This window comes from Equus quagga, chromosome 11 (genome assembly GCF_021613505.1).
Source record: "Equus quagga isolate Etosha38 chromosome 11, UCLA_HA_Equagga_1.0, whole genome shotgun sequence".
NCBI lineage: Eukaryota > Metazoa > Chordata > Mammalia > Perissodactyla > Equidae > Equus > Equus quagga.
The window spans coordinates 70,922,651-70,943,430 of NC_060277.1; the positions used below are offsets into that span (position 1 = coordinate 70,922,651).

At 39.1% G+C, this 20,780-nt stretch overlaps 1 protein-coding gene across 2 annotated transcripts in view; it reads left to right on the plus strand.

Annotated features, from left to right (window-relative positions):
- The first annotated feature begins 268 nt into the window (after positions 1 to 268).
- The window catches only part of METTL16 (methyltransferase 16, N6-methyladenosine), a 75,478-nt gene continuing 54,966 nt past the window's right edge, over positions 269 to 20,780 (plus strand). Inside the window, exons 1-3 of one of the 2 annotated variants that reach the window (XM_046674949.1) lie at positions 269 to 402; positions 5,414 to 5,473; positions 6,414 to 6,542. In XM_046674949.1, the coding sequence (XP_046530905.1) occupies positions 6,415 to 6,542 (128 nt within the window). In that variant the 5' untranslated portion in view covers positions 269 to 402; positions 5,414 to 5,473; position 6,414. The remainder of the gene's footprint in view (positions 403 to 5,413; positions 5,474 to 6,413; positions 6,543 to 20,780) is intronic. The other variant, XM_046674948.1, reaches the window with a different exon arrangement.

A 20,780-nucleotide genomic window follows, 5' to 3' on the forward strand; every position in this document is an offset into this window, starting at 1 on the left:
CCAACCAACTCCACAGTGTGATTTAGTAAGTCTGGAGTGACGCCCAGAAAGCTACAGTTCTCTTGGTAATCTACGTTTTTGAAAAACAAGTTCCCCAGCACAGTCTACTGCAGGCGGCCTCACGCACACGACTCCGCTTGCTCCCTCCGCGCGCCCTCGCTCTGTCACAAGGAGCCCGCAAACTCCAGGTATCGCGACAGTTTTTTCTATCTTCAGAATCTGCTACAGGTCGCGCGAGAGTGGCTTGTCCAATTACGAGGCTGGATGGCCGCCCAAGATGGCGGCGCGCTGGGAGCGTAACATCTGCGTTTCTAGGAGCTTCGCGCTGCGTGTGGCTTAAGATTCTGGGGTTGCAGAGGCCCACTCCAGACTGGTCGTCTGGCAGAAACTTTGACCTCACAGGTGAGTCACTTACTATCTCTCACGCGGGCTGCGAGTTCACTTAACCTATGTATCACTCACGTTCCTCAATCTCGGGTTCTGGGCCCGTGAGGGACTGACTTCGGGGTTTAGGGAAGAGAGACCTTTTGGGTGGGTGGGGGGTTTGTGTGTGTGTGCGCGCGCGCGGGAGTGGTGGTGCGGCAGGTGGGAGGAGTTGGCGAATAGAATGGAGAGTAGCCTTGAAGTAGGAAAGACCCTCCTCCCGGGCTGAGGAGGTTTAGAGACTTCCGAAACTCAGGCGGGAAGACAAACTGAGTGGGTAAGATGAGGGTGTGGAAGAAACTGGCAGTGGCGGGACTAGAGGAAAAAGTAGAATTTATGAGGGAAGGCGACGAGAGAAAACGGAGATTGGAGTTGAAGTGGGAGGGATCTATGCAGAAGGAATTCGAAGTTCTGAAAGTGGAATTTAGGCTGTTTTGTCTTAGGCTAAGTGGTAGTTGAAGAGGATTATTAAGGGTCAGGAGAAACCAAGGAAACAGCATGAAGATGGGAAAGATCAAAGAAAGTCGAAGCGTCAGCTTCGGGGGTCTACTACTTTGGTTTGCTGGATTGACTCAGGTAACCCGGAAGAAAAAGCTCCAGCCCTAGGGCTAAGTTTTTTTGAGGGTCAAGATGGGGACTGTTTACCAAGAATGAGGGTGCTGTGTTTCAGTAGCCTGGAGAGTGAAAAGAGTTCCATCGTGTTTTCAATCAACAGATACTTATTGAGTGCCCCAGGTCCTGTTTTAGGCACTGGGATATTGCAGTGGACAAGGCAGACAAAATACTTTCCCTCATGAAGCTTTACTGGCAGGGCAGATTAAAAGTAATAAGTAAAACATATGGAATCTCAGATGGATATGCTCATCTTAGTAGTAGAACCTAGGAAAGGGGCAAGGAGTGTGTTCACTCACTGCACTTTTAAGTGGAGGTACTCAGGAAAGGCATCAATGAGAAGGTGATGTTTGATCAAAGACATAAACAAAGCGAGTGGATTTTGTACGTATTTCTAGGGGAAGAGCAGTCCACGTAGAGCAAACAGCAAGTACAGAAGCCCTGAGACGGGAGTGTGTCCGACTTGATAGAGAAACAAGGTGGCTAATGTGGCTAGAGGAGAATGAACCAGGAAGAGAAAAGTAGATTAAGTTAGAGAGAAGTGGCGAGTAGCAATGCTGATGCCAGGCCAGAGTTGACACTCAGTTATATTTTGTAGAATGGGGTAGATTTAGCTAAAGTCATTGCTTGTATTAAGAGTTTGGTTATCAAAGAAGTGGTTTTATTGACTCATTCTGTGTCTATTTTGACCAGAAAGGGTGAGTAATGTAGGAAATCAATTGAATCTACCATATCTGTAATTTAATTTGTTCTGCATATGTTCAGAGTGTTATGTGTGTACATTGGTGTCAGCTATGTAGTCTTTAGAATCTTAATGTGTTGCAGAGCTCTAACATACCATGTCTTTCCTTTTTTTTTTTTTTTAAAGCTTGGCACCTGAGCTAACAACTGTTGCCAATCTTTTTCTTTTTCCTGTTTTTTTCTTCACAAATCCCCCCAGTACATAGTTGTATACTTTAATTGTGGGTCCTTCTAGTTGTGGCATCTGGGACACTGCCTCACCGTGGCCTGAGGATCAGTGCCGTGTCCGAGAACCAGCGAAACCCCGGGCCGCCGAAGTGGAGCGTGCGAACTTAGCCACTCCGCAGTGGGGTCGGCCCCCTATTGTCTCTTGAAACTACTGATAGAGTAGCTTTCTTTTTTGATTCTTGCCAGATCACAGGAAAGAAAAGCATTTTCCTTTTTCACCTTTTTCTTGAGGACTGACACCTATCCTAGTTTTATTCTGCCTTTCCAGATGGTCTATAAAGGGTATGTTAATGTTAGGGAATTAAAACTTGTGTATACTTAGTTTTTGTGATAATGTGAGGGGCAAAAGGTGGTAATTTAGTGTGCTGAAAAACTTCCAAGTGACTGTTAATTCCCCCAAATTCTGAATTCTTTATTTACTCAACCAATATGTATTTTATGCCAGTTACTAGGGGGTACGATGAAGAATAAGGTGGACGTGGTTGCAGCTTGGTGTGTGTGTGTGACAAATGTAAAGATCTCTGAAGGAAAAGCACAAAGTGCTTGGAAAGCATATAGAGTGGGCGTCTGATTGGATGTGTGGTGTCAGAGAAAGCCTACCTGAGAAAATGATGCTTAAGGTGTGATTTGAAGGACTAGTGGGCCTTCACAAGTTGAAGGGATGGTGGGAGGGTGTAAGAATAGCACATGGTGGGACAACCATGATGCAGCAGAGAAAATGAAAGAAGACCAGTATATTTGGACCAGTATGGAACATAGTGCAGGAAGGGGAAAAGTGGCAACCAATGAGTTTGGAGGGATAAGCAAGGCCTAGAATTACGTATGCCTTGTTAATGGTTTTGGACTTGATCAGCCTAATAGCTTTAGGAAGCCACTGAAGGGATTTAGCAAGGAATGTTCAGATTTGCATGGCAGAGGGGTAAGGAGACTTGTTTGCTGGTTGAAAGGTGGATTGCAAGGGCAAGAGTGGTTATAGAGAGATCAGTTAGAGGCTGTTATAGTAATCCAAGAAAGAGATGGTAATGATCTGGGTTAGAGAGGTGCAGTTGTGAAGGGTGAAAAATGGATAGATAATTAATAATAATAATAGTAATAATATAATAATAATTAGGAGATAGAGGCTATTGAGGACATGTATGTTTGGAATGGAGGAGGCGAGGTGGAGCAGGTTTTAAAGCTTTCTGGATTGTATGCCACAAGAAAGGTAGTGGTATCTTTCAGGGAAATAGGGAAGATTAGAAGAGGACCAGTTTGGGGTGGGTTGAAATGGTTTAATTTTGGACATGTGCATAAAGTACTTTTGAACCATTCAGGTGAGAAGTCTGGTGGGCAGTAGCATATTGTGATTTGGAAAGGTCTGGGGTGAAGACAACAATTCTTTTTGAAAATGGTTGTTAAATTTCTCGTGTAGAAAGCTGTCAGAACAAACCTTCTGAAATAGAGTGTTAACAAATTTGTTACTATGTAAAGTTACATCTCTAACAAAGCCGGCAAAGGAAAGGTGCTTGTTGCTAAGAGACTTTATAATAGGGGATATGGCTTCACGGGGGAGATGAGGGAAGGAAAGACCTGCCTGAAGAAGAGATGCTTGAACTGTGATCCTCAGGATGAATAGGAATTCATCAGGTGAAGAGGGGGAGGAAAGAACATTGTAGACAAAAGGAGTAACCGGGGTAAAGAGCCTGTCGCCAGAGTGGAGGGGACAAGAAGAAGAGCAAGGGAGATGCCTTAAGCTGATGGTGAAAAAATAAATAAGGCCACACCATGCTGGGCCTTATATGTATGGTTTTTTTAAAAAATGCGTTTTATTTTATTTTATTTTAATTTTTTTTGCAGGAAAAGATTCTCCCTAAGCTAACATCTGTTGCCAATCTTCCTTTTGCTCCCCCACCCCAAGCCCCAGTATGTAATTGTGTATAGTTGTAAGCTCTTCTGGTTCTCCTATGTGAGCTGCCACCACAGCATGGCTACTGACAGACGAGTGGTGTGGTTCCATGCCTGGGAACTGAACCTGGGCCACTGAAGCAGAGCACGCTGAATTTTAACCACTAGGCCATCAGGGCTGGCTCGGATAGTTTTTGTTTTTATCCCAAGAGTAAGGTTTTGATCAAGTGGGCATAGGAAGAGGACATAATGAGATTTGCGTTTAGAAATGAACACTGCAAGGTGGAACAAGGAATGGAGAGAATAAAAGTGAATTCAGGGAGACCAATTTAGAGGCTGTTGTAGCAGTCTAGGTAACTTGTGCTGGCTGATATTGGCAGAGATAGGGAAAAATAGATGGATTTGAGAAGTAATTATTAAGAAAAATCCACACGACTATTGATTTCTTGGGATATAAGAGGGATAGAGAACTATCAGGTGACTCCTAGGTTTCTGGTTTACATAATCATGTTTAGATGAATGCTCATGAGTAAAAAATAAAGTGGAAAATACAAAATGATACAAAGAAGAAAGTAAAAATCACCTACTACCCAGAGATATACACTAAAATATTTTTAAAATTACCAACAACTCAGAGTTTACTAAACCACTGCAATGGGGTTTCTTTCGCTTTTTATTTCTTGCTATATCTGTGTTAACTTTTTCCCTCTCTGTAATCTGGAAGAAGACAAAATTATGTTTGTTTTCATTTGGTTTTGGTTACCTAGGAATGACAAGACTGAAATTTATGTAAGAATTTGGAATAGAAGATATTTTTTGAAACTTTAATGATTTTATGGTGCACTACTGAATATTTAATCCATGCAAGCCCACTGTAAAAATTTAACCTCTGACTGTTATATTCTTTGCCCCAGATTATACTCCCTTCTGTCATTTTGATATTTTTTAAATTCTTTAGTTTTTTTAAAGATTGGCACCTGAGCTAACATCTGTTGCCAATCTTTAAAAAAAAATTTTTTTTCTTCTTCTCCCCCAACCCCCCCCCCCCCCCCCCCCCCCCGCCATGCCATACATAGTTGTATATTCTAGTTGCAGGTCCTTCTAGTTGTGCTTTTGGGGACGTAGCCTGAGCATGGCCTGATAAGCGGTGCCATGTCCATGCCCAGGATCCGAACCAGTGAAACCCTAAGCTGCCAAAGCAGAGCACACGAACTTAACTACTTGGCCACAGGGCCAGGCCCAGTTTAATTTTTTAAAGGAATAGTTTCTAATTTTCTTCCCTTGGTTTAAAAAAAAATTCGTCATATGTTGTGTACCTTTTTTTTAAATTGTAGTAAGATAATCCATAACATAAAAGTTACCATTTTAACCATTTTTAAGTTGTTAAATACCATTCAGTGGCATTAAGTATATTCACAATGTTATGCAATCATCACCATTATCCATTTCTAGAAGTTTTTCTTCATTCTAAGCAGAAACCGTGTACCCATTAAATAATAACTCATCATTCCTCCTTTTCCTCAAGCCCTGGCAACTTCTGTTCCACTCTCTGTCTGCATGAATTTGCCTATTTTTGGTACCTCACGTAAGTGAGATAATACAATATTTGTCCTTTTGCATGTGGCTTATTTTCCTTAGCATAATGCTTTTTTTTTTTTTTAAAGATTTTATTTTTTTTCCTTTTTCTCCCCAAAGCCCCCCGGTACATAGTTGTATATTCTTCGTTGTGGGTCCTTCTAGTTGTGGCATGTGGGACGCTGCCTCAGCGTGGTCTGATGAGCAGTGCCATGTCCGCGCCCAGGATTCGAACCAACGAAACACTGGGCTGCCTGCAGCAGAGCGCGTGAACTTAATCACTCGGCCACGGGGCCAGCCCCAGCATAATGCTTTTAAGGTTCATCCATGTTGTAACATACATCAGAGTTTCATTCTTTTTATGGCTAATATTCCATTGTATGTATATACCATGTTCTATTTACCTATTCATCTGTTAATGGACCTCAGGTTGCTTCGACCTTTTGGCTCTTGTGAATAATGCTGCTGTGAACATTGGTGTGCAAGTATCTGTTTAAATCCCTGCTTTCACTTCTTTTGGGTATATACCTAGGAGTGGACTTGCTGGATCGTTTGGTAATTCTGTGTTTAACTTTTTAAAGAACTGCCAAACTCTTCTCCACTATAGTTTGTACCATTTCACATTCTCACCTGTAGTGCATGAGGACTCCAGTTTCTTCACATCCTCTCCAATGCTTGTTTTCTTTTTTTAATTTTTTAATAGTAGCCATCCTAATGGGTATGAAAGTAATCTTGTGGTTTTGAATTTGCATTTCCGTAATGACTAATAATGTTGAGCATCTTTTCACATGCTTATTTGTTGTGTACATTTTAAAAATATAACTTCTACTTTCTCACTTGATTGGTAATGGTGTGTTTGCTGTAACTGTTGAGTTATCAACCACAGCTTTTCCCCGTTAGTATTTTTTAAACTAAATATGCTGATTTTTCCCTTTTTTTTTCTTTTTAAGGATGGCTCTGAGTAAATCAATGCATGTAAGAAATAGATACAAGGACAAACCTCCTGACTTTGCATATCTGGCATCTAAATATCCAGATTTTAAGCAGCATGTTCAGATAAATCTGAGTGGAAGAGTAAGGTAAGTAACAGATGAAGAATTCTTGATACTGTGTTATTCTGGTGTAATCTGAATGGACACGGTGTAGTGGAAAGTCTGTTGGGCTGATAATAGACCTGCATACTAATCCTAGACATTTTCTTAAACTTCTCGTCTGACCTTGGACAAGGTCAATCACTTAACTTCTCTGGGTTTTAGCTTTTTAACCTATAAAATGAGAGGATTGGACCAAATGCTTCTGTTTCCTTCTGTCTTAAAAAAAACCCTCTTGATGTCCAAATTATTGCTTACCCAACAGAGATCCCAGAGTATCTGCGGAAACCTTAGGATTGTGCTCTTATTTTAAGTGTGTGTTTATTTTGATGTAAGGTAGGAAAATAATAATCAGGGCATCAAAACTGATTTCACAGATATTATTACTTAGGATGTCACTAAATTTAAGTTAAAAAATTAGTCACTAAAAATTAGGGGCCAGCCTAGTGGCATAGTGGTTGGGTTTGTGCACTCTGCTCGGTGGCCTGGGGTTTGCAGGTTCCAATCTTGGGCATAGACCTAGCACTGCTCGTCAAGCCATGCTGTGGTGGCATCCCACATAAAATAGAGGAAGATTGGCATTAGATGGTAGCTCAGGGCCAGTATTCCTCTCATACACATACACACAAAAAAGTTAATTACTAAAAATAAAGAAAATAATAGTATAAGTGCTTCAGGAAATGGCAAATGTTATGATAATGGTATGGTAATATCTGATGTGTGTGTTGTACCCTTGAGAAGGAAATCTTTGACTGCATTCCTAAACTCTTGGGGGTTACAGAGGAGATTAGAAATTCCAAGCCTTCCTGGGGAAAGGTGTGGTAATTTAACTATGGGAGGAGGAGAAGCAGGATTTGTGGAGAAAAGGGAAGGTAAGGAATAATAAGATCATAGGGTTTGAGGTATTTTGCTGACCTCTTCCTTCCTCCAGCAGTCTCCTTATGGCTTTAGAAATGGAGGCTTTAGGGCAGTGCTTAACCTGGAGGCCAAGATACCCTAGAAATCATATAAATTTTTTTTTTTGAGGAAGATTAGCCCTGAACTAACATCTGCTGCCAATCCTCCTCTTTTTGCTGAGGAAGACTGGCCCTCAGCTAACATCTGTGCCCATCTTCCTCCACTCTATATTTGGAATGCCTACCACAGCATAGCTTCCCAAGCAGTGCCATGTCCGTACCTGGGATCCGAACCGGCCGAACTGCTGCACCACTGGGTCGGCCCCAAGGTTTTTAAAAAATACATTTCCGTTCATTTTTCTGGGAGATAATCTTTAGTTTTCATCAGATTCTCAAAGGGATCTGTGACACACATGCACACACACACTGTGCCCCCAGTGTACAAAGGTTAAGATCAAATGCCCTAGAACTGTGGTTTCCAAGCTTTTTTGTCTACTCCACTTAGTGAAAAGTTGAGCATGGCCCCATACATGAATGCGTGTACTACTTACTGTGTTACTATGTTGAGCACATTAGAAAACATACTTCAAAATAGAAATTAAAAATATATTTAAATAAGAGTTCTAATATTTTCTTTGCATACTCTAAAGAATCATCTTTGGCACTTTATTTTAGAGATCACACCAAAGAAATTGAATTGGTATTCCTCTGTTTAGATCATCCCTACATTGTTCTCAAATCTTTATTTCATACTTATGTATGTGGATGTGTTTCTTTATCCTAGTAGCTTTGGAGCAGATACAGCTTTGTTATTCTTTGTTTCCTCTCTATACCTACTATTGTACTTAATTGTTTAACAAATACCTGTTGATTAACTGTTTTGTGCTAAGTTCTAGGAAAGCCATAATAAACAAGAAAGGCATCGTCACTCTCATATTTGGAATTTACACACTAGTGGGGGAAGTGGACAGATAAACAAGCAGTTAACCTTTCAGAGTGGCAGAATCTGTGGGGTATACAGTGGAATCACATAGAAGGGAGCCTTGAATCCCAACTTTGAGATTTAGGGAATCTTTTGAAACAGAAGTGGTGTCTTGTTTGTGTTCTGAAGAATGAGTAGGAGTTAGCCAGGTAGGAAGAAAAATGTTGTAGGAAGAGGGAGCAGCATGTGCAAAGAGCACTGAGTAGTAGAGGAACTGGAAAAGTTGAGGATGCCTAGGATGTGGTGTGGTGGGCAAAAGACAGGAGATGAGGGTGAGGATGATTATGCTCGAAGTACTCTATAATACCTAGTAAGGAGTTGGGAATTTATCTTAAGGACATTGTGCAGAGAGTTCCTGTATCTTCAAAGTTACCCATCCCCATTCTTATCCACTAAAGTTTTAAAGCAGAGGAATAACATGTTCAGCATTGCATTCAGACTGATGTATTCTAGGAGCATTGTGGAGGATGGATTGCAGGGGGAATTAAGACTAGATATGTAGAGAAGTAAGTGGGAAGTGGTTTCAGTAATCCAAATTAGACAAATTGATGGCCTAACTAAGTGGAGGCAAGAGAGATAGAGATAACTGGATGTATTTGAGAGAAATTCATGAATAGAATTAGCAGGACATGGTAGAAGTTAGGTACGAGCCAAATATGGTACTTGGGATTCCAACTTAGCAGGAGGATAGGTGGTAGTGCCATTTACTACAGTAGGGAACAAGGGAGAATGAGCTGGTTTGGGGGAGATGATAGTTTCAGTTTTGGGCATATTGAATCTGAGAAGTCTGTGGAATATTCAAGTTTGGTATTTTGTAGGTAATTGAAAATGGAAGTCTGAAGAGAGGGACGCAGTGGTGATGTAGGGGTGGGGTTAGTGAAGGCCTCGGGTCTTTGAACTGAATACTGAAGCATGTATAGAAGGGGAGAAAGAACTCCAAGTATATAGAAGAGAATTTTGTGAAAGGTATGGTAAGTTTGCAGAACAGCATGTAGACAGGACTGAAGTGGGTTCAGGATAACACTTTAGGGGATAACCAAAGATGAGACTGAAAGGAAAACAAAGAACAGGTTACAAAGAGCCTTTCACAGCGTGCAAATTAGAATGGACTTGATTGCTCAGACACTGAGGAACCAGAGGAGGATTTTCAAGATGGTTAGGAATTTTAAGATGGCTTAAGATTTATACTTTTTAAAAAAATCACTCAGCAGACCAGACAGATCTATTATCACAACATATCAGAATGGATTAAAGGTGTCTGGCAATTTAAGAGACATTCAGTAAATATTTGTTGAATGCATGAGAATAATTCCTCTATAAAATCTAACGGTACGCCACTTACAAATGGCATACCTAAAACAAAATTACAGATAAATGAAAAAGGAGGGGGCAAAAATATACTAGGCAAATGAGAGTTCCCTCAAAATAAAAAAATAAAAGGAAGGCAAAAAAGCATCAGATTGGAAAAAGAGCACTAGTTTATATTGATGAAGGAAGTAATTTTCAATGAATATTAAAAAAGATGACTTTTAGCATCTAATAGTTCTAAAATATAACAGAAATATCTTTTAAAAAGCATTTGACATAATTCGGAGACATTTTCTTTGTATTTCTAATCAAGTAGACAAAAATAAATAGCAATTGTTACCCAGCCCTGAGGGACTGGTGACTCTCAAGTGGGTCCTTTTGCCTGGAGCCACTGGCGGCAATAGAATTAGACTGGATTAGGACAGCGGAGCAGAAATTTTACTCATTGATCAATGAATGGGGGAGCAGAGTTCGTCTTCTAAAACACCTCCCTGAAGGGAGGGTAAGCAAGGTTCTTATGGATGTGAAGGAGCAAAGGTCTCTGTTATCGCTTGGGGTGGGGGCATTTGGGGCATGCGCAGATCTTCCCTTCTTGCACATGGCACCTTCTGCACATGGCAGCCCATCACCATCTTAGACTTTTCTGCTTTGGACTATTCTGCCATTTGGCCATTTGCCTTTGTTCTGCCTCGGTTCCTGTAAGCAATCACAACTTAAAGACAAAGCATTAAACGTGGAAAATGTTTTAGGGACTTCCCTGGGTGACACAGTGGCCTTGGGGACTTTCAGAGGATCCATGAATACTTCAAAGACAATTACATAAAAATACCTTTTGCGTGTGTTCTTTTTCTTGAGGAAATAGGGTTCAAAGCTTTAACCTATAATTTAGAACTTCACTTTTAAAAGGGTCATTATCCCAAAAAAAGGTAAGTACTACTGATAGTCTAAATAATCAATGAGTTTGATTTAATGATATATTTTGAACTTTTTAACCTATAAATATGAATGCACATTCTTTTTAAATAACTTGCATAGACTTATAACCCTAAGAAATGACAGCTGGAACTCTCTCTGGCTCAGGGTCTACTGTTTCTCTTATTTATTAAGAGTTATAAATATTAGAAAGAAAAAGAATTATAATCTTACAAATGGCTTGATTATGGTCTACCTGAAAAAACATTTCAGTCACCTAAAGAATATTCAAATAACAAGATTGCTAAATAAAGTGTACATATAAATATTTTAAGTATGTATAAATACATATAACAAAATTGATAGGTTTTCAAATACTGATTGGAAAATATAGTTGCAATAAAAGACGCCATCCACAGTAACAAAGGGTAATAGGCAGAAACTTGGCAAAGAAACACGTAAAGATCTATATGGAAAACAACAGAATTACCCTTAGGGGCTTAGGCGAAGGCAGTGAATCTAGGATATACTGTGTTTCTGAATGGAGAGACTTGATATGATAATGTCGATTCTTTCCCCAATCAAAATCCCTGTAAGTTTTTTGGAAGAGAAAGTGACATAATATTTCTTTAGTTCAAAGAAAAGATGCTCAAGGCAAATGTTATCACTGGGTGGTGGAAAGGTGTAAGGGTGTAAACTTTCCCAGATAGGCATCTAAGTGTATTGTGAAGTTAGAGTACAGTCGTGCACTGCACAGTGACGTTTCAGCCAACAATGGACCGCATACATGAACCGCATATACAGTGGTGCTCCCTATGATTAGTACCAGATAGCCTAGGTGTGTAGTAGGCTAGACTATCTGGGTTTGTGCAAGTACACTCGATGATGTTTGCACAAAGGTGAAATTGCCAGCGATGCATTTCTCAGAACATCTCCCCGTCATTAAGCGTCACATGGCTGTAATTAAAACATTAGTATTACAGTGTTGCAGTACTAGTATTGCCACAAGAAAGGGCCATCATTGTCCCGCACAATTTGAAACACACCTCAGTCTAAACAGCAGAACAAATGCATATACACGTTAAATAGTAGGATGATTCCTGCCTGTCATTCTACTCAGTAATGTACCTCCCAAAGAGAGAGTAAAGTGAGCAGGGTGAATCTTCCTTTCTTAATCAGTCTTGACTTCCATGTGTTTCTCATAGTGTGAATATCTCACAGTGCTGTGAATGATTAAAGAGATTTTGCAGTGTAATTTTGATCATACTGGATTTTCACTTTATGTGCTTACTTTAGAACCTGATTCCCAAGTAAGATACCACCCCATCATGTAAAGACTATAGTGTAAAATAAGGTCAGCATTTCAGATTTTTAGGGGTGGGGGCAGACAATAAAGGATTTCTTTTTCAACAGTGGATTTTTTTTATTTAAAAAATTTTTTCATTACCTATATAATGTTATAATCCAGTGTTAAATAGTGGGTTTTTAATAGATGCAGTTGGGACAGCCATGGGGAAGGTGCAGTAGATTTCCTTTACTGTATGTTATGCAAAATAAATTCCTGATGGTTTAATGATTTCAATATATATAATTTTTAAGTACTAGAAAAAAATAGGTCAATGTCTGTAACTTTGGGTGTAGAAATGTTCTTTCTGAGCGTACTCTAAGGGTAGAATTCATAAAAGATGGGCGGATTCAACTACATAAGAAGTAAAAACTTTTATGTATCAGGAAATGCTAAAAGTAAAAGGTGACAACATGGTATAAATATTCATGGCATATAGCAAAGAATTGCCTTCTTTAATGTAAAGAACTCTTAAAAGACTGTAAGAAAAAAGGCAGAAACCTTAACAGATAAGGTTAAGGATTAAAACAGGCAATTCACAAAAGAAGAAAGACAAAAAGGACCAAATTAGCAAAGATAAAATATACAATAATCCATCAATGGCAAAAGTGTAGTCAAGTGCGCATAGTGATAAAATGCGGCCTTGAAACTTCTAAAAAGCCGGGCGGTGGCTGTATGGTTGAGTTCCCGTACTCTGCTTCTGGTGGCCCAGGGTTTCTCGGGTGCGGATCCTGGGTGCAGACATAGCACCCCTCATCAACCCACGCTGAGGCAGCGTCCCACATGCCACAACTAGAAGGACCCACAACTAAAATATACAACTATGTACTGGGGGACTTTGGGGAAAAAGAAGGAAAAATAAAATCTTTATTAAAAAATAAAGAAGGTTAGGGGGCTGGCCCGTGGCCAAGTGGTTAAGTTCGCGCTCTCTGCTTTGGCCTGCCCAGGGTTTTGCCGTTTCGGATCCTGGGCGTGGACGTGGAACTGTTCATCAAGCCATGCTGAAGCAGCGTCCCACATGCCACAACTGGAAGGACCTACAACTAAAAATACACAACTATGTACCAGGGGGCTTTGGGGAGAAAAAGGAAAAATAAAATCTTTAAAAAAAAAAAAGAAAGTAAGTTCTAAAAAGCATACTTAAGTGAAATAATGTGTGTTTGAGGATGTTTATCCCAAGGCTGTGTATAATGAGGAAAATTGGAAATGATTTAAATATCCAGTATGTAGGTTGTTGGAATGCAGTTCCATACAATGGAATACCATGAAGCCTATGGAATGAGTGTCGCAGATTATAACACACAATTTTGTTTCAAACTGAAATCAAGATTATCTGTGCTGATATGCTGTGCATGGAATGGGACTAAAAGTCAAGAGCTGTGATGTTCAAAGTGGTTGTTTTTGTAATAGGCAAAAGTAACTTAAAAATTTTCTGCAGGGAAAAACAACTTGTATGAAGAGATGAGAGGAGGGTGAGGCAAGCTTGAGGAGAGCCTCTTATTTCTTTAAAGATGGAAGCAGTGTGAGTCATTTTTAGTTGGCAAGACAGCATATTTAGAAGGGCTCTATGATAGATGTAGGGGAGAGGAGATGTAAATGACCTAGCTGCTGCTAGACATCATCCTCCTTCCTGCTTACTCAGGTAGGACTTGTTGATTGTCTGCATTGATAGAACGTTCTTTATTTTTATAATGGCTTTTTATTTAATTCCATGAGATTTATGAAAAAGAATGGCCAAAATATAAACTTAGCTAATGATGGAAAAGGAATATCAGACAAAACCTTAGACCTGAGATGGATTAAAGTGTTATTTATTTGCTCAACTCTTAAATGTTCTCTTAAGGGAAGCAGGGTATGGTATGGAAAGAGGAGGGCATTTCTGTGTCAGTCATCCTAAGGACCAGTGTTGAGGGTTCCTCTTACCAGCTGTCAGGTTTTAGATAATTTTCTTAGCTTTACTGAGACTGAATTTCCTCTTCTAAAAAAGAGGGATAAAAGGACATACTTTGGATGGTTGTCATAAAAGTTAGCAATAATGCATGTAAAGTGACTGGTACACTGTAGACACTTTGTAAATGATAGGTAACTTATTGTTATTAAACCTGGTATTATTAATAAGGTGGCAAAGATTGCCAGTGTGATCTGTTTTTCTTCCCTGCACCCATCACAGCTTTGTTATAATCATATCTGACCATTGCAATTAGCTTTTAGTTTGTGGTTTTTCACAGTAACCAGCCCCATAGCAACATCCCACAATTTACTTGAGCCCTGTCAGTTGAGTTTGAATAGAGTGTGACACTTAACTGATTTGTTTTTTTGAACCAAAAACTCGGCACTGAAGGATTGTGTCTTACTTTGTGGCTACCATTTGTAGCACCTCAGTGAAGATTTAACGAATAGAAACCAGTGTTGGAGTATGAGCTTTATCCTTTGTTGTTACATGAGGTTTGGCCTCCACGATGTCAGAATGGTTATTTTAACCGTGGGTTACAGAATGTATCTTTCCAAACTCTGTCGATAATGGTAATACTGTATTCATCAGTAGCAGAGGAGTCATTCTGGGGAAATTGGACATGAGCTTGTTGACAATAGGCTATTTTGTGAAGCTGGATGTGTTAAACAAAAAACAAAGACTGATGGAATAAATTGCTGATTTCCACGTGAGCGCTAATTTTAGTTCCTGTGCCTCTCTGTGATCTCAGAAATGAGAATAAAAAAGATCTTGCCAGTGTTCAGGATTTCTGAATGTCCCAGGGTGCTAAAGTGACCTAGATATTTAACTAGTGAAGTCGGATTACTAGACTTTGCCCTACAAAAGGATTTCCAACCTTCAGATGAGTGTCTGTATTTTCTTAGAAGTAAGAAAACAAACGCTCATTTTGTTAACAAAGTTTAAAAATCAGCTCTTCACTGATTTTTCAGGTTATATCTTCAATTAGACTAGCCTCTGCTTGATGTCTTGTACTTTTTGGTGATTAGGATGTGGTTCCTTATTAATAAATTGTATGTTCTAGTCCATCAAAGTGAATACGTACATATATTTTTTTTGGATAATAAGAATTGTTTATATAAACAACAACTCTGTTTGAAGGCACTAAGAAAACATTAATTATATTGCTGTTTCTCTTGCTCCAAATGTTTCATGAAGCTATGTAATTAGTGCTTAAGCTGCAGTACTATCTTTTGGTGATTGCTGTGACCGTGGGAAATATCCTGGTTTAGTCTTCAGCAGAATTGGCCCCCTTTCATGGGAAACAAGCACTCTGGAAGACCTGTTTTCCTTTTTTGAAAAAGGAAATTTTTTTTTCGAAGATTTTTTTTTTCTTTTTTCTCCACAAAGCCCCTCAGTGCATAGTTGTATATTTTTAGTTGTGGGTCCTTCTAGTTGTGGCATGTGGGACGCCGCCTCAGCATGGCTTGATGAACGGTGCCATGTCCACACCCAGGATCCAAACTGGAGAATCCCTGGGCCACCAAAGCAGAGCGCGTGAACTTAACCACTTGGCCACGGGGCTGGTCCCAGGAATTGTTTTTTATTATTCAATGAGATATTAGTAAAAATTACGTAACTTTGTCACAGTTAAATTATAGGTTAAATTCCTGTAATAGACTAATTAACAACTGTTTAATCTCCCTTCAACGATGACTGATCCAAATTACATCAAAACAAACAATGTTTTATTATTTTAGAGCACATTATGGAGACCTTAATGAGAAAATTACAGAAACATAGCCTTCGTAACTACATTTATAGTAGTAATGTTGCATACATAAAAGAAAAAAAGTCACTGTTCTTCTACCCCAAAGATCAAATTACTTTGTATTCCTTTCTAAGCCCTTGTCCTTATGCTTATATAGCAATTTTTTTTTTACTATATAGGCATACTTTTTTTCTTACCCCCACTTGACATTATATTATAAGCATTTCCATAGAGTTGTAAAACACTTAGTTATGAAGGTGATATTATGTAAAATATATTCAAATAATACAAAAATATGAGAATGGAAGTTCCACCCCTACTCATCTACCCACCATTTCCACATCCAGAGGTGGTTCTTACCCTTCCAGACTGTTTTCTGTGGATATACATGTACAGGAGTGTTTTTTGTTTTGTTTTTACAGGAATGTGATTATAATGTATGCATGTACTTTTACTCAAACTTGTTGTTTTTAAAGATTTTATTTTTCCTTCTTTTGCTCAAAGCCCCCCAGTACATAGTTGTATATTTTACTTGTGGGTCCTTCTAGTTGTGGCATGTGGGACGCTGCCTCGGCATGGCTTGATGAGCAGCAGTGCTCTGTCCACTCCCAGGATCTGAACCGGTGAATCCCTGGACTGCTGAAGCAGAGCGCGTGAACTTAGCCAGTCGGCCACGCGGCCAGCCCCAAACTTGTGGTGTTCTTTTTTTTGGTTTAATATGTCAAGGAGCCTCTTTCTACAAGACTGTGTGGATCAGCCCAGTCTTACTCCTTTTAATGACTGCAGAGTATTCTCTTATGTGGATGTATTACAGCTTATTCAGCCAACTTCCTGTTGATTACTTTTAGGTTGTTCCTAAATTTTCTGTAATGCAAAATTTTAACTGTTTCTCTTACTATTGGACTGAATTTAGGGTAAGTCACTCGGCTTTGCTAGAAAATTGCAGTACTCTTAACTGTACTTAGAAAGGGTAAAGAGGTATTTGGATGACTAAGTTTTTCTTTCCTGTCATTTGCTCTTTAGCTAGCATAGGGATCTGCATTTAAGAGATCACCTTGGGGCCAGCCCCATGGCTGAGTGGTTGGGTTTGTGTGCTCCACTTGGTGGCCCAGGGTTTCGCCGGTTCAGATCCTGGGCGCAGACATGGCACCGTTCATCAGGCCATGCTGAGGCAGCATCCCACATGTCACAACTAGAAGGACCCACAACTAAAAATACACAATTATGTACCGGGGGGCTTTGGGGAGAAAAAGGAAAAATAAAATCTTAAAAAAAAAAAAGATCAACTTGATTGATCAAGGTAGTTTCTTACTATTTTGCAAGTAGGATTTTAGGTTCTTTGGTTAACTTAGGGTTATCAATAATGGTCATTTCCACTGTTCCAGGATCTTTGTTTTATATGATATTACTACCTAATTGCTTATTAAAAATTCTTGAACTCTGTCATGGATAGGTATGAGTTAGCGGAAAACACAACAAAAGACCATGGGTTTGGTTTTTGATTCTGTTCAACAACCAATTATTATTATTGCTTTTACTATTATTATATTCTAATTCAATTAAGTATTCCATCTATAGTTTGGATCCCATACCCTCTCCCCATCTCAGGAACTTTACGCAGTTCTGGTATTCATTTTCTTAAGTATTTAATCTCTCTCTTTGTCAACTAATTTCTTCTGTTCTTACTTTTTAAAAAATTGAGATATAATTTATATACTATAAAATCACCATTTTAAAGTGTACAATGTTCACAAGGTTGTGCAAGCATCACCACTAATTCCAGAACATTTTCGTTACCCCACAAGAACCCTGTACCCGTTAGCAACCACTCCCACTTCTTTGTCTCCTCAACCCCTGGCAACCACTAATCTGCTTTCTGACTCTACAGATTTGCATGTTTGGGACATTTCATATAAATGGAATCATGATATGTGACCTTTATGACTTTCCATTGACTTTTAAACATGTTTGTCTTCTATTAAAAAATTATTAATAAAACCTCTGCATCAACCCTACAGCTTCTACTGCCCCATCTCTCTTCTCCCTTGCACAGCACAACTTCTTGAAGAATTGTCTAATTTTACTGTCTCTGTTTTTTCACACCGTACTTAATCTTTAGCTCATTCCAGGTGGTTTCTAATTCTGCCACTACCAGAGCAGCTCTTGAAGAGGTCTCCAGTGATCTCATGTCACTAAATCCAATCTTGTTTCTCAGTTGACTTCTGAGAAGCAGCTTACTCTGCTGACACTGTTCTCCTTCGTGGACACCCTCTTCTCTTGGCTTCCTTGGCACCGCGCCACGCTCTTCTGGTTTTCCTTCTTCCACCCTTCCTGTCTCCTTTGTAGCTTCCTCTGTAATGATTATATATACAACTATTAAAGGATTCTTCAAGGCTCTTTTCTTCTCACTTTGTATTTTTTCCTTAAGCACTCTCATCTATGCCAGGGCCTCATTTGTTTGCAAATCACTTACACATTTATGCATTTTTCTCCAGTTTTCTGCACTATATACCTAGAGATCACTGCTTACTCAGTATCTCCACTTGGATGTCTCAATACAGCTCAAATTTATGATATTTCTCCTCAAAAATGGTTCTCTGCCAGAGTTCCCAATTTCAGTAAATGGCACTGTCTATCCTCTTAAACAGGCCAGAATCTTAGGACACATCTGTGAACCCAGCCTCCCTCAGCTCGCATCTCAGTCCATCACCAAATCTTGTAAATTCTCCCTCCTAATTATCTCTTAATTCCTTTTGCTTTCCCCTGCCTTTGCCACTGCCGCCTTTATCCAGGCTCTTAACTCAGATACAGCAGCAGCTTTCTGATTGGCATCTCTGCTTCCACTTTGTTCCATACCAGACCTAAATGCTTAACATAGATTATAATTATCCTGGTGTGATTTTTAATACCTTTTACTTTCACATTCAAAAGAGTTCTGGATTAGATGATAAAATTAGATGGTTACCCTAATTGTAAGTCCCTACCTAATCTGGACCCTGTCTTCCTCTCCAGCCTCATCTTGAACTATGCATGCTTATGTTGCCCTCTGTGTTTTGGACACAGTGGCCATCTCTCAGTACCTGGAATGCCCCATAAGTTCTCTTCTGCCTCAAGGTCTTTGTACCTGGTGTTCTCTTTACCTAGGATCCTAGAATGCCATGTTTTCTTCCCCCAGTTCTTTCCTTGTTAATTTTCATTATACTCTCAGTTCCTAGCTCAGTTACCTCCTCAGAGAAGCCTTCTCTGACCCTCCTAAGGCAGTTCCACTTATTACATAGGTTTCATAGCACCTTGTACCTATCTTTTACAGTATTTATCACAGTGACAATTTTACATGTATTTGAGTGATTCTTGGATTAATACCTACCTTCTATCAGACTGTCAGCTTGATGGAGGGAGAGAATATGTCTGTATTTGCTTACTGCAGTATCTCCAGCTTTTTGCACAATGCCTGGCACATAGTTGATACATAATAAACATCTGTTGAATGAATAGAGAAATGAATGCCAGCTGTCATAACTTCTTAAAAATTCTAACCTATTCTCTATAACTCAGTTGAGCAAAGTAGTGCTCAAAGGCAGTGAAACATGTTTATACTTCTTTAAAAGTGTGGAGTAGCCAAGTACCCCAGCTTTCTCTATACTTCCATTAGTTTACAATAGAGAGTGCAGCCTGTTAGTGTGTGAGTTGTATAAGGCTTGCGGGTGTTTATTGCCAACATAGATTTTAAGAATTGGGGAAGTTTCATATAAAATTATGGGTTGCTGGTTTCATTTGAAAATTTTAGAGATCTGGCAAAACTGGGCTGGCAGACCCACTTGACATGAATTACCTAGAACTAAATGGTGGCCATACCCTTTGAAATCGTCATTTATGTCATCTGGCATAGTGTTACTAAAAATGTGGTTATTGAACTGGCTGCTTGGCCACAAACTGTTTGTCACTGTCCACAGACCTTGCACCACACGTTTAGTTCAGCAGACATTTCCTTGGCTGCATGACTTTCTTCAGTGTATTGATTTACATTCTAGCACAAGCTGTATATCTTATTAGGGACTGCCATTTTGAGTAGCACCTTGTAAATATCTGAGTTTATAATCCCTGATTTTCACAGTTTTCTTTAAAATGCCAGTGCAAAATAACATTCAGAAGTTGTAGGACAGTTTTATGTCAGTATGTACTGTTCTTAGGTAATACTGTTCATTGAGTTTATTTTATAAGGTGTCTCGGTTATTAAGTTTCTTTGATAGAAAAATTCTGAAATTTTTCATTTCAGATTTTAAGACTAAGCATAGATATTGTATTGGGATGTTTTCCTTTTGCATATTTAGCAATGAAGTTTAGAAATAGATTGGGCTACTGTTAGAGAATAAAGCATGTGAATTTATTTGAATGCCTTAGTGTGGTGCTCAGTGAGAGCTTCTTTCCTTGTGTAAAATGGTCTCTCATTGCTCTGTCATTGAAGGAAATGGAGTTGGCCCGTCTTTTGCATACACTTGACTGATTTCACAGGAGTAAAATACAGTGTTCTTATTAGAATTAAAAATAAAGTTTTTGTAGATTTAATACCTTTTTATTGCTACATCATTTAATCTTGTTAAAGCTGAGTTTGTACTGCTTTTAACTGAGGAAGAAATACAAGGGTAGTATGAGTCCTTTTTTTTTTTAATGTGAAAATTGAGGCAATTGCTGTGCGATTGAGTGAAGCAGAAATGTGTTCATGGTTGCTTGCCCATGGATTAACTCTCTTTTATCGTCTCCCACAAATGACAGAATTAATATATATCTACTTCTGATGTCTAGGAATAGACTTAATACCCTTTTAAAAAGGCTTAATATATTTTAATGAGACTTTTTATTGTTAGTGTATATTTATACAATAAACTTCCACTTCCACTGTTTTATAGAAACTGGTTTTAGCTTTAAAAGATCACCAATGTAAAGTCAGTCACTTTTGAAGTTCGTATCTTCTTGACTTCACTCCAGCGTTTTGCTTTTTCATCTTGTTAAATGCTTTTCCCCCTCAAAATTTAGGGTTATCTATTGTAAGATCACGACTGTTGTTTTGTTTTTTACTTGCAG